The sequence below is a fragment of the Peromyscus leucopus genome, unplaced genomic scaffold, assembly GCF_004664715.2.
Source record: "Peromyscus leucopus breed LL Stock unplaced genomic scaffold, UCI_PerLeu_2.1 scaffold_243, whole genome shotgun sequence".
Classification (NCBI taxonomy): domain Eukaryota; kingdom Metazoa; phylum Chordata; class Mammalia; order Rodentia; family Cricetidae; genus Peromyscus; species Peromyscus leucopus.
In genome coordinates this window covers 400,895-415,454 of record NW_023505116.1, presented here as the reverse complement: position 1 = coordinate 415,454, position 14,560 = coordinate 400,895, and the positions used below count along the sequence as shown (strand labels likewise).

At 44.4% G+C, this 14,560-nt stretch overlaps 1 protein-coding gene across 1 annotated transcript in view; it reads left to right on the top strand.

The window, feature by feature from the left end:
• The first annotated feature begins 240 nt into the window (after positions 1-240).
• LOC114693869 (WD repeat and FYVE domain-containing protein 2-like) overlaps positions 241-14,560 on the top strand; it is a 141,879-nt gene continuing 127,559 nt past the window's right edge. Inside the window, 2 exon segments of the mRNA XM_037201887.1 lie at positions 241-296; positions 298-375. Of these exon segments, the coding sequence (XP_037057782.1) occupies positions 241-296; positions 298-375 (134 nt within the window).

Here is a 14,560-nt window from a genome sequence, read left to right as displayed (position 1 = left end):
GCCTTGGCCCCGCCCCCGCTCCCCGCCCCCTGCTCTCTTAGGTGGCGCCGGTTGCGGCCGGTGTGGCGGTGGTGTTGCTTCTAGAAGCCGGAGCGGGCACGTTCCCTGGCGGGCGGCAGGGCTATGGTCGCCAGCTCCCGAAGCCCGCTTCGCATCTCAGTCCGATCCTGAGCGCGAGCCTGAACTGTCTCCTCAGCCCAGCCCCCCGGCGCGGTCGGCTGCTCCCGGGCGCGCCCTCCGATGGCGGCGGAGATTCATCCCCAGCCCCTGACCCGCAAGCCGATCCTTCTGCACGGGTCGAGGGTCGCAGGAGGTGGTGAACATGGCGGTGATCGTGCCTAAGGAGGAGGGTGTCATCAGCGTCTCGGAAGACAGGTATGGACTGCTTGCCCTCCGCCACGCAGAGGTCTGGCCGGGGTTTGGTGGGAGTGGAGACCGCGCCTACTGGTTCGGTTCTGATCGCGACGGCCTCGGCTGCGGGGACTGGCTCCTGGCATAGTCCAGTGGCCCTTGGGCTAACGGTGCACGGGACACCAGACCAGGGTCTAGCTTTGGAGATGGGAGGGGCAGAGGGAGGAGCCGCCCGGCCTTGCAGGTGAGTTAGCTTGAAGAAGCCCGCTGCACCCGCATGATTTGGGGACGCTAGTTCTTCCAGTTCTTAGCTCCCCAAAGAGAAAGGGAGCGCCACTGCTTTCTTCTATACAGTCCACCGATCTGTGTATCTCCAGGAACTCTTTCACAGAACTCAAGGACTGTTACATTGTGAAGAGAGTAACTTTGGGCTTCTGCCCTGTGGTGCCTTCCTTTCCTAAAACCTTAGGTCTTGGAGTTCAAGGGGAAGTGTCTGGAACTTGCAAGCCATCACTTTTGCAGAGGACTACTTGAGTTCCTTCCCATTCCCTGCTTCCTTTCGTTTGCTTAGTTAGCAGAAGTACCTCTAGTCGTTCTGTCTTCAGTATTTTCCTTGCACTGCGTGCTTGATTTCCAGAGGAATGCTGCTTGAATGTAGGACTGGGGTATAGATATGACATTACTACTTGGGTAATATCTACAGCATTCTAAAAGCATTGTACACGGTAGAGGCATATGACTATCTGGGTTTTTTAGCTTCAACCACATAGTTAGGTTTTCTTAATAGAAGTTGGTACCATGCTGAGTAGTTTTCTTCCATAATGACTCTTAAACTGCAAACGTAGAGGCAGAAGTGTTCACTTTTTTTAATAATCGTTTCAGCACTTTCTGTAATGTAAACGCAAACATTTTTACTTGATTTGTTTCTTAGGTTCTTGAATATAGCTAGGGAGAGTGTATTACATGTGTACTTACATCCCCTCTGCATCATGCTTCATATAAATGGCGCTGCTTCCTTTCCTATGTAGATCCATGGGGAAACATTGCCAATGTATGTTAAATGGCAGTCAGTCCGGGAAGAACAGAAGAAACTGAGTGAAGTGGATGTGGGGCCTTTTGAAATTCATTAAGAAGTCTTATGACAGTGTTTAATTTTTTCTTTGTGTCACATGCTAGACTGCATCAGACTGTTTCTGGCTTATTTTTTTTTTTGTCAAAGAATTATCTTCTTGAATAGTTCCCATAAATATATTGGAGAACTATATTGATAAATGTCTTTTCATCACTAGAGATGAAATTGATTCCCAATTTGTAGCATTCATAAGTTCACTGATCAAGTTAGAGGAGAGAAAGCTCGTCAGACCTCCGCTCCTGTAGATTAGTTTTGGAAGCACCCGGTTCCATTCCAATGGCTTTTCCTCCAAGGAGACAATGCAGTGAGGAAATAGTTCAGTGTCCAGAGAGAGTAAGTTTCATTTCATCACAGGACAAGGAAGCGCAGTGTTTAGTTATCTTTCGCTTTCCTAGTTTGCAGGGTACATAACAGAGTTTATCTAATTGTGGAGTTACTGTTAAATAGACCCTACAGAAATCCGGGTCCTTGGCTCCATACATTTATCATTCCAGTTGGCAAGTCTATGCTTCTTTGGCCACTCAACCATGGAAGTAACTGTGTTGGGGCATTTTTAGTTATGGTTTTCACTAAAAGAGAATCGATCTGTTGTGTTCTTGCTTTTCAGAATCAATGTTAGTGCCTCTTGATATAAGATAGGAAGACAGAATATTGATTTTTCACCAGCACTTATAAAGACATTACATTAGCTGCTTTGCCATTTCATTATTGAACCACGAGGTCAGCTACAATAATTCCATAGCATTGTTCTTAGGAGATCCCCATTTTCCTTTTTCCAGTCTGACTCATTATAGCCTGTATGTATGCCTTCGGGAACGCTTAACAGTCTTTGTTTGAAATAGTTTTATATATATAGTCTGTTTTGTGTTCTTTGAATTAGCTAGGGAGCTTTGTGTGTCTCATGGATTGTAGTGATCTACATAGTGCCTGGCCGGCAGGAGTCCCTCAATATTTGTTCTATCAGTGACTGTTATAGGCCTCCCCACTCTGTTTCTGGAAGCACAGGATCTTAACTACTAGATTTAGTTGATATTTGTTGAGTGAATATTTCAATGACCGAGAACCTTATGTAGACAAATACGCATTTGTGGGGGAAATATTGGACTAGGTGGCCTTAGATACTTTAAAACTGGGAAGTCCAAGCATTGCTTCATTCATCCTGTTAGACAGTTGAGTTACTGATGTGTTCTCATTGTGTGTGTGTGTGTGTGTGTGTGTGTGTGTGTGTGTGTATGGCAGTGACGCTCACAGTTGAGGAGCAGAAACTTTAGAGTATAGGTTTTGTTTTGTGTATATATGTGGTGCTGGGGATGGAACTTATCTAAGCCTTGTGCGTTCTAGACAAGCATCTACCACGGAGTCACACTCCCAAGCCAAGAAGATTATGTAATAGGACAAAAGCACTACATTTAAGATGCAGTATTGAAAGAGAACTTTCAGATGGGGAGGAAGGGCTGAGCTCCACAGCCCCTCTTGCCCTCTCAATCTCTCTCCCTTCCGGGGATTGTCACACTTGAAGTACATTCTCGTTCTCAGTCTTCTCTCCTTAGGAAGCTGATGGTTCTCAAATCTTCATGCTGAAGAGTAGGTCAAAGAAATCTCCGCTTTCAAGTTCACTGTGGCACAGCTGGGAAGCTTGGAACTGTACATGATATCAAAGGAGGAAATGTTGGGAAAATAAGAAATAGAGGAACAACTGAGTCACCAGTCAAGCTCTCTGCTCTAAGGCAGGCCCTGCTCCCAGAGCTCACTGGCCCTGCAGATGCTTTGGTGGTAGCTAGGTTCTGTTCACAAAGGCTCCACCAAACGCCGGGATCCAGGGTCCCTCATTGCCCTGCTTCTTTTCAGGCTGCCCTTTCTGGGCTAATGGCGTTTCAGTGGTCCTTGTGTAAGAGCTTCTTCATTCAGGGCTGAAGAGGGGGCTCAGGGGTTAAGGGCCCTTGCGGCTCTTGCAGCAGACCCTGGTTTGGTTTTCAGCACCCAAGTGGTGCTCACTACTTCCTATAATTCCTGTTCCAGTGGAGAACTGGATGCGATGCCCTTTTCTGGTTTCCAAGGGCTCCAGGCATTCACGTGGTGCACATACATACATGCAGACAAAACACTAATACATACATACAAAATAAAAATTAAAAAAGAGGGAAAGACGTTTGAAAGAAGAGCATCATTTCAGGCCTCTGTGCTCTGTTTTAGTAGAGCTAAGGTGAAGAAAGCCAGGCGAGACCTCTGTCCATGTGTGACCCAGCCCTGTTCGGATCCTTATCTTGGTCTTAGTTAGGTTTTTATTGCTGTAATAAAGACCTTAACCCAAAGCAACTTGAGAAGGAGTGGGTCTATTTCAAGCCTGGAGGGAAGTCAGGGCAGAAACCTGGAGGCAGCAATGGAAACAGAGACCACGGAGGAGTGCTGCTTACTGGCTGCTCTCTGCAAAGCTTGCTCATCCTGCTTTCTTATACAGGCCAGGACCTGCCCAGGGATACACACCTACAGTGGGCTGGGCCCTCCCACATCAACCATTAATTAGGAAAATGCCCTCCCAGACTTGCCAGTCTGGGGGAGGTGTCTTCTCAGTTGAGGTTCCCTTTCCCAGATGATTCTAGCGCGTGTCAAGTTGACAAACTAACCAGCCCAGCTTCCTAAGTTCGTTCTATACATACTTTAACTCAGGGCAGCCATCTTACCATACAGAGTCTCTGTAGTTAGTAGTTTTCCTTAGTTATTGGAAGCTGACATTCTCCTCTGCTGGGTGGTCAGAGAAGTGCAGCAGTCTCTCCCTCAGATGGGTGTTGTTAGGAGGAAGAAAGTGGGGTATGCCAAGCCTGATGGTGCAGCTACTCCAGAGGCTACTCAGGGGTTGAGTTAGTAGGATTACATGTTCAAACCACTGCAGCAATTTAGGGAGACCTAGCCTCAAAATAAAGTAGCGAAAAATGGGTAAGGGTATGTCAGTGGTAGACAGCCCTTGCCTAGTATGCACAAAGCCCTGGGTTCAATCCCTAGTACTACCAGAAGTAAGAACAAGAGCTGTGGTGGAGGAAAGGGCATTCTAGAGAGTGGGGTAAGAGAAACCAGTACCTGTGGACAAGCCCTAAGGATCCAGGTAAGACTGTGGAGCCAGCCTATACTAGTCACAAGCAGCTCCGAGAGTTGCTGTACCTCAAGGAGTCTGGAAAATGAGTGTCTCAGAGGAATAACTAAATCCAAAAAGAAAAAAAAAATTACTGAAACACCTGGGTGCAAGCATTTGGGATTCTTTTCTGGAGAAATGACTTGTGGAGGCTGGGGATGGGATGGTAGGATGAGAGGAACCCGAGGGAGGGCGGCCTGGTTTGATTTCTGTTGCTGTTTGCATTTGCTTGGCTTACTGGTCCAGTCACAGACCATCATTTGGGAAGTCAGGGCAGGAGCTCCAGTCGGAGCTGAGGCAGAGACTAGGAGGAGGGGTGCTTACTGCTGGTTTGCTCTCCATGGCTTGCTCAACTTTTCTGATACAACCAGGACCATCTGCCTAGTGGCTGGGCCCTCCCCCAAATCATTAATTCGGAAGATGCACATAGACGTGCCTATAGGCCAGTGTAATGGAAGCAGTTCCTCAGCTGAGGTTTCCTCCTCCCATATACTTTGACTATTCACAATCAGCCCTTTCAGCAGCTTCCTTCAGGATAGAACTCATGAATAATGAGGGACATGTTTACATCTCAGAAAAAGGAAATCTGGTGCCCAATGGCTAGCACAAAGGAGATTGTCAACTCCTTAAGTGAACCTGATTTTGAGCTGTAATGGGCTGTTTCCCTTGGCAGATACTTAAAGCAGAACCTCAGGGAAACTCAGGGAAGCAGCTTGCTTAGGCAGGGAGAACCATTCTCCCTGGGGTGGAGTGGCAATGAGCTGGACTAGAGAGGGCTTGGATTTCTATCTTTAAAGCTTTACCCCTAAGTCTCTCAACTGTTGTGTTTCTAAATGGCCTTCATTACTTAATTTTATTTTGAAAAAAATATGTTAGACTTTTATTTCTTACAAATCATCATAGTGTTGGTTAATTTGCTACTAATTCTTTCGTTGTGAAGTGAAATTGCACTAATACTTAGACCACAGTCCAGCTCAGCTATGTAGATGAAATTCTAAACAGTCTTATTAAATAAGAAACACAGAGCCAAATGCAGAGTTAAAAGCCCAGAGATCGAGCAGTAGCCAAGAGCTAAGACCACCTTATCTTACCACTTGCTGTCACTGCTCTCCTTCCTCTCAGAAAGAGACCTATTTCCTGTGTGTCTGTATTTTTATTGACTTTCTGTTCTCCCTTCTCATTGGCTCTAAACCCAACACATGACTTCCTCATCACTGCCTGTCTATACAGACTCCAGGTCTCTATGGTTGGTACTGGATTAAAGGCGTGTGTCTCCAAGCTGGCTATGTCCTTGAAACACAGACTCTGCCTACCATGTGATCGGATTAAGGGTGTGTGCTACCACAACCAGACTTCTGCTATGGCTTGCTCTTAGCTCTGACCCCCAGGCAACTTTATTTATTAACATACAAATAAAATCACATTTCAGCACAAATAAAATATCACCATACAGCTAGGCTCATGATGGAGTTTTTGTACCATGGATTTTATAACACTTGCATATACTTTTTGAAAGAAGGGCAAATCAAGGTTTTCCTACAATTAAAGCCTAGTTATGAAAGCCGAGAACTTCTTAGAGTAATGGATTGAAGCCCAAACTAATTTTTGACTATGTGAACTTTATTTAATGGCATAAAATGCGTAAACTTTCACCTGTGCACTAGAGAGCCATCACTTGGCACTAATGTTCCTTTTTCAAGTCCCAAAGAAGGTTTACTCCATGGATTGTTGAAAATGAGGGCTTTACTCTGCATTCAAGCTTCGTGGGTGCCCAGGAACCTGCAGGGGGCTGCCTGTGTGGCCCTGAGGTCAGGAGCAGGCTGAGTCTAAGATCTTAGTGGGAAAGCGCGTATCAGCTTACTAAGGAGGCCTCAAGGCTGCTGGCAGCTCTGAATTTCTTTTATATTGTGGAACCGGATTTTCTGCAGGACGTACAGATCTTAATCACTTGGATTGCAACATTGGAAAGTGCCAGGCTGGCAGTTCTGACACTCTTGACATGAATGATTTTGAGCCTATGATACATACCCCTAGTACAGAAGAGAAGGAAAAAATCCAGAAGACACTTGAGAGCGATAATCCTGTCCAAGCAAAGGAGATCAAAACTTTGAAAAGCAATCCTTTTTACTTACACTGTGTCTTTTCATTGCTGTTTTTGCTTTGCCTTTTGGCAAAGAGAGAGGGACATTTTTTTGTTGTTTGTTACTGAGAATCATCTTGATGTCATTAAAAGAGTTTGGAAGAGTGGGAATGTAGTTCAGTTGGTGGAGAGCTTGCTGAGCATGGAGGAAGCCCTGGATCCACTCCAGGACCAAATAAAGGGAACATGGTGGGGCACCTATAGTCCTTATAGTCCTTATATCCCTTATATCGAACATGCAGGGACCTATAGTCCGTGCACTTGGGAGATGAGGCCAGAGGAGCAGAAGCTCAAGGTCAGCCTTGGCTTTCTAAATATGGAGTTGAGGTCAGCATGGGATACACTGGAAAAAAATTAGTTTGGAGTTTGGAGGAAATGAAGCCACTTTATGGCATTTAGAAGTTGGTAAATTGTGATTTAAGACAGGAGTATTAATCTGCTGATACCTGTAGCATTAAACTGAAATGGTGTATAGTATATATTATTTACCTGAGACATAAAGGCCACGAAGCCATCTTTTCTGCTCAATTACACTGTTAGAACGGAGTATCAGGGTGCTGAAGGAGGGAACCCCCCTCCCTTTCCCCCAAGCAGGAGGCCTCCGGGGTTAACCATTAGTAAAAATTAATCCAGGGTTTTAAGAAAATAGCCAATAAGGCCAAAAGAGCAAAGGAGGTGGCCTACTTGTCTCGCCAGGGATGCTGCTCTGTGCTCTTCTGTTTTTAATTTTCAATTCTTGGAAGAGACCTGGGGCAGAAGCTGAGACCCCAGCCAAATCTGTTTTCCCTCCTGCTCAGCTTGAGTCTCTTCATCTGGAAAAGGAGAGAGTTTGTGTCTCAGAACTCCTTTGTGCCCTTGGGGTGACTGGGTGAACAGAAAGTCCATGCAACCGCTCACCCCGAAATTACAAGTGCAAAAGAATACAGTGGGGAGAAAGCAGCGTGCTTGTGTGAAGTTGTCCCCATTTCATGGAGCAACTGGGAAGCAATGCTTTTTGGAGCTTTTAGAGAGCCACTTTAAAGTGGCTATTTATTCCTGGCAGAAATCTTCCAGATGTATTTGTTTTGTTTTGGTGCCTAATACCCAGTTGAACAAGATTTACTACATTTCTCCTTCTAGATGAATCCTTAAGTTTCAAGTAGTGAACATTTAGCTCTGGGTAGCTTGCTAGCATCCAGTCATGGCCTGGGTGTACAGAGTAATGTTTTGGAAGCTTTTTGACCACAAATCATAGTATTTAGCACCTCCCTCCCCCATCTCACCCCTTCCAAATGAACTGGAGCAGGGAATGAGATCCCAGCCAGCTCTGCTCTGACCTTGGCATTTCCTGGGTTTTCTGTGCATGAGATGGCAGCCTTCTCATGTGACAAGCACACTGACTTCTGCTCTCTTGGTTCTTCTTAAGTCCTGGTCATCTCCCTCCTGATTGATGTCCTGACCCACAAATGGGCTGGGAACCAGAGTTCAGAATTCAGTCATCTCTCTAGAGGGGGGCTGCTCAGGTCTTTTCTCTGCCTTTATAGTTTTAGTTTTGTGTTTTTTCAGAATATGAAACACAATTGGGTGTGGTGGTGTGTGCCCTGGAGGCAGAGGCAGGTGGATCTCTGTGAATTTGAGGCAGCCTGGTCTACATAGGGAGTTCCAGGACAGCCAGGGCTATGTAGAGAGACCCTGTCTCAAAACAAAACAAAATATGCAGTTCAAGTTGGAGGCCTGTTCCCTAATGAGCCGGCCCCTATCTCTGGTCTTCCTCAGGGACCAAAACCCTATTAGACTACCCTATGCCTGGTCTTCCCCTTTTTTGAAATTCCCACTGTAGTTCTGGAATCAATCCAGTTTGAATGGAAATAGAGATCACAAAAAGCTGGGTAGTTGCTTGAGTGGCCTTTTGGCTTCCTGTGGTGTGTTCCCTTATTACTGATTTAGTACTTGAAAAATGATGCATCTCACCTACTTGTGAATGTCATTGCTGACGTCTATATGAGGAAACTTTCCTTTATAGCTGGACAGATACACCTGTAATATGATGCTAACTTAAAGATTTCAGTGCATTTTCTTGTAAACTACATCTTTTCGTTTTTATTTTTTTGAATTGAAAATAAAGTTATTTTCATATAGTATATTCTGATCACAGTTTCTCCTTCCTCATCTCCTCCCAGATCCTATCCACTTCCCCACCCTTCCAACTCCATCCAGGCCTTTTCTTTCTCTTAAGAAACAATATCTTTTCTCTAATTTCTAATGACCCCCATAATTTTAAGCAATCATAATAATTCTTCTGGAATATTCTTACATCTTAAATAAAGACATTATCACTACAGTAAAGAATGGCTGCCCATAAACTTAGCATACTGACTGTTGTCTTATATTACCTTCTAGCAGATGTCCTGAAGCAAGCTTCAGGAGTATGATTTTAATCATGCATCTGTATAATTACCTCTACTTAATACTATACCAGGAGTTAGCTAGTCTTGAACTGTTCTTTTGAGTGGGGATATGGTTTTCTTTCCTGCAATATTCACCGGTATACTAACTGCAATGGCCTGCATGTGCTGGGCCCTTTATCTTCTTCCCTTGTCTTACTTACAGCTGATTTTCAAGTACTGTGTTTAACAGGATTGAGAATGGGTGGTGTGTAGTAAATCCTTATCTTATTCCTGATTTTAGTGGAAGTGCTTTGAGTTTTTTTTTTCCTGTTCAGCAGGATGTTCACTCTAGGCTTGTTGTATATTGCCTTTATTATGTTGAGGTATGTTCCCTCTGTTCCTAGATTCTCTAGGATGTTTATCATGAAAGGATGTCAGATTTTTTTCTTCATTTAATGAGACGATCATGTGGTTTGTGTCCTTGAGTCTATTTATGTGATGAATTCAATTTATTGATTTACTTATATTGGACATCCCTGCATCTCTGGGATGAAGCTGACTTGATCATGGTGGATGATCTTTTTGATGTGTTCTTGAGTTCACTTGGAAAGTGTTTTACTGAGAATTTTTGTGTCCATATTCGTCAAAGATACTGGCCTAAATTATTTCTTTTTTTGTTGGGTCCTTGTCTGTTTTTGATATCAGGGTAGTACTGGCTTTGTAAAAAGACTGGGAATGCTTCTGCTGTCTGCAGAATAATTTGAATAGTATTGGTGGTTTTTTTTGAAGGTCTGGTTGAATTAGTGCTGAATTCATCCAGCCTCTACTTTCTTCATTTGGGAGATTTTTAATTTCTGCTTCTATCTTATTGGATGTTATGGGTATTTAAGTAATTTATTTCATCTTATTTTAGCTTTGATAGGCCATATACTCAAGAAATCCATCCATTTCGTGAAGATTTTCTAGTTCTGGAATACAGACTTTTAAAATACGTCTTTATGAGTCTCTGAATTTCCTCAGTGTTGGTTGTGTTGTCTCCTTTTCATCTCTAATTTATTCATTTGGATCCCCAACTTCTTTCTTTTGGTTAATTTTGCTAAATATTTTCTAGCAATTTTAAGCTTTTCAAAGAAAAAAACTCTGTTTCATTGATTCCTTGTATTGTTTTTTTGTTTCTATTTCAGTAAGTTCAGCCCTAATTTTGGTGACCTCTTCCAGGCTACTGTTCTCTGGAGTTCTTTGTTCTTGTTTTTCCAGGGCCTTTGGGTGTATTATTAAATTACTAACTTGAGATTCCCTCAGATTTTTTGATTGTAGGTCTTTGTTGTTAAAGTCAAGATGCGTTATAGGAAGGGGCATGCACAGTGACTATATAACCTAAGCAAACAGTCAAAATGGAAATCACTCAAACTATGTCCGTTAGTATAACCAGCTCCTCTTTCTTTAGACCCCATAAAAGAGACCCCGGGCTGTGGCCTGGGGCCTAGAATAGCCTTACTCCTGTGGCCTGCTACCAATCTTGACAGTGTGTCCTTCTTCAATCCGCACAATTGTTTTGTTCCAAATAATGTTACCTTGCTGCTTCTGCAAATCTATGCGTGTCCCTATTTTCAATTCTTTGGGTAAGAGGTGCAGTGTTAAAAGAGGCCATCTGCTAGTTACCTTGAAGATTCATTGAGATGCCATGTGTAGGCTACCTGCCTACACAAGCTACTGGTCAGGGAAGCCCCAGAAGTCCCCACAACAACACAGCCTATTGGTGTTGCTCTTTAATGCCCACCATAACTAGATGGGAAGATCCTCCTGCTGAAGACACAACACACTGTAGGACGGAGAGACCAAGCTGGAACCGATCAGAAAATTTCTTTTCTCTTGGCCAGCTTTCATAGTGCTGGAAGGTGCTGTCCGGCCACCTGAGGAGAAGAGCTATTAGTGACATTACCCATTGGTGAACTTCCTGCTAGAGCAAGATATGTCCACTGGGGCAATAGTGGCTTGCTGTGAGAGTGGGGGTGGTGGTTAACCAACCAATTTTGTATTGGATTTGAGATCTACTCCACAGGAAAGAATTCTTACCTGGTACTGTAAGTCTGGTCAGAGACCCTCGAGGAGGACACACTACTTGGTCTTGCTCAATGAGCATGTTGTCAAACTGCCTTCCAAACGTTGGTGTTTACATACAGATAGTGGCTGCCCTCTGCCTTGGCAGGAGAAGCTTCTCCCTGTAGTGCTCGGTGGTTAATGCAGAGACTCTGGAGCTAGTCAGAGTGCTGAGAAGAAGCGACTGTTGCCTAGCTGTTCTGCATTTCACACATGTCCCCGTCCCTGGCCAGGCACAGCACAGAGGAGGGCAGAAAGAGTGTAAGAAGAAGCAGAGGGTGGGAAGGGTGCTGTGCAGTATGTCTTCTGGATGTGACACACGGTTGTCGCACTCATGGACTCACTGCAGCTGGGGTGACCTGAACATGATCAAGTGGACCAGAGCAGTCCGTGTTCAATCAGGCAGCTAATTGAGACTGGGTGGATTACAGCGAGGTGGGGAGGGGTGGTGACATGCAGTAGGGTTCGAGAGTTGGGAATGGACATGTTTAAGATACAGTATGTTATTTTTTTGAGACAGGGTTTTTCTGTGTAGCCCTGGCTGTACTGGAGCTCACTTTGTAGACCAGGGTATCCTCTACTCAGATCCCCCTGTCTCTGCCTCCCAAGGGCTGGGATTAAAGGCCTGTGCCACCATGCCCAGTAAGATACAGTGTTTGTTTTTCAATGTTGTTTAAATGTATGGAATTGCCATAGAATAAATAAGAGGTATTTTATTAATAAAGAAAAATGAAAGTCCCTTAAGATTGCCTCAGTGCACTTTGGTGTCAGATGCAGACATTCAGTGTGTGGTGAATTGGACAGTCCAGTCTTCATGGAACAACAGATTCTGTGGGAAGCTCCTGGGACGTTTGAGTTGGAGCTGCATTCTAGGTCTAACTCGGAGTGCACACTGTTTTGTTAACTCCCCAGGAAAAGTCTTTCTGGACTACTGCTGAGGAATCAGAGATGGATGTGAATTGTGGGTGCATATAGTTCTTCACATTTTCTTCCTGCCCACCCCACCAAGCCCAGAGGGTCCAAAATGGCAAAGATAAATTCTCCTCTGTGAATGGTTGGCTGGCTTTTGAGGTGGTGTAAAAAGTTGGCTGGCTTTTGAGGTGGGGTATGTGTTATTTACTCATGGCTGCGATAAAATGCCTGACAAAAAGCCAAAGGAGAGAGGCTTTGTTTGCCTTGCGGCTGAAGAAAAACCACAGTCTGTTAAGATGAAGAAGGCATGGTGTCAGGAAAATGAGCTGGCCACATCACATCTGCAGTGAGCATGAGCTGATAGCCACATCACATCTGCAGTGAGCATGAACTGATAGCCACATCACATCTGCAGTGAGCATGAGCTGGTCACATCACATCTGCAGTGAGCATGAGCTGATAGCCACATCACATCTGCAGTGAACATGAGCTGATAGCCACATCACATCTGCAATGAGCATGAACTGATAGCCATATCACATCTGCAGCTGATAGCCACATCACATCTGCAGTGAGCATGAGCTGATAGCCACATCACATCTGCAGTGAGCATTAGCTGATAGCCACATCACATCTGCAGTGAGCATGAGCTGATAGCCACATCACATCTGCAGTGAGCATGAACTGATAGCCATGTCACATCAGCAGTGAGCATGAGCTGGCCACATCACATCTGCAGTGAGCATGAGCTGATAGCCACATCACATCTGCAGTGAGCATGAACTGATAGCCACGTCACATCTGCAGTGAACATGAGCTGACACATCACATCTGCAGTCCAAAGCGGAGGTGAATGCTTGTGTTCAACTCTGTTCCTTTCCTCACTTTCTGTTCAGCTCAGGACCTAAACCCAGGGGATGGTGCTGCCCACAACCAGAGGGGTCTTACCTCCTCAGTTAAATCTCTTAGAAAACATCCTCCCAGACATCCCAGAGTGTGTTTCCGTGTCGATTCTGAATCCAGCCAGGATAACATAAGGATTAACCATCATAGGTGGTAAGTGCATGGGCCCCAACATCTCACTAGCCGAGAGCTAGCCCACCTCAAGTAGACTCAGAGTTATGTCATTTGTTGCTGTCTGTCCAAAGCTTATTTGTCCTTCTTTATGTTAATGGCCAACTATCTAATTCATTTCCGTGGTGGCAAATTTAGTAAGTTTTTGAAAGGGGGATCTTAGCCAGGATGTGGCGGTACACACTTTTAATTCCAGCATTCAGAGGCAGGGGCAGGCAGATCTCTGTGAGTTCCAGGCTAGCATGGTCTATAGAGATAGTTTCAGGAAAACCAGGGCTACACAAAGAAGCCCGTCATAAGAAAACAAAAACAAAAACAAAAAAACCACAAAAACAAACAAAAAAAAACCACACAAACAAACAAACAGAAAACAAAAAGAAAGGAGGGCTTTTCTATCTTTTATTTCCCAAACTGGTTTCAAATCCTTGGCTCAAATGAGCCTCTTGCCTCAGCCTCTCGGGCTACAGGTGTGCCAGCATGCCTAGGTTACTGGGGTTTTCACTGTCTAATCATTGATGTGTTACTCTTAAAAACTCCCATTTTTGACTGGATTTAACCTGTGTCACTAAGAATGCTAGTCGTAAAACAGTTGTGTAGGTAAATATTCAATGCAAGCACCAACAAGTAGGGACTTAGCTCTGTTCTGTGTGCTTAGTACCATGCCGGATACACAGCAGGTACTCAGAAATTATTTACTGAATGTAGACTGGAGGTTTCTAACCACTAAAACTGTTGCTGGTGCTTTATTTAGTCAGTTTGCATGTATAGTATTTGAAGAATACATGTTTCACAGTAGTTCAACATTTCACATTTTATAAGTGAGTGATGGCCATTATAGTTTTTAATTCTGTGATTTTTATAAAGTGGTATCTTCTGTTTTCAGAGAATCTCTTCTCTCTCCCTCCCTTCTTCCCCTCCTCCCTCGTCCCTCCTCCTCCCTTCCTTTTCCTTCTCCTCCTCCTCCTCCTCCTCCTCCTCCTCCTCCTCCTCCTCCTCCTCTTCTTCTCTCTCTCTCTCTCTCTCTCTCTCTCCTCTCTCTCTCTCTCTCTCTCTCTCTCTGTTTCCCTTTCTTTCCTTCCTCCCTCCCCCTTTCTTCCTTTCAACAGGGTTTCTCTGTGTAGCCCTGGCTGTCCTGGAACTTACTCTGTAGACCAGGTTGGTCTCGACCCCAGAGATCCACCTGCTTCTGCTGGGATCAAAGGTGTGCACTACCACTGCCTGGCTGAGATTTTCTTCACTGAAGACATGAAATGTCTCCCTAACTGAAAGATAACCTTATATCTATAGATAATTTTCATTTGTTTATTTTGTTTTATTGAAAATAGATTATTTCTCACATAATATATTCTGATTTCGGT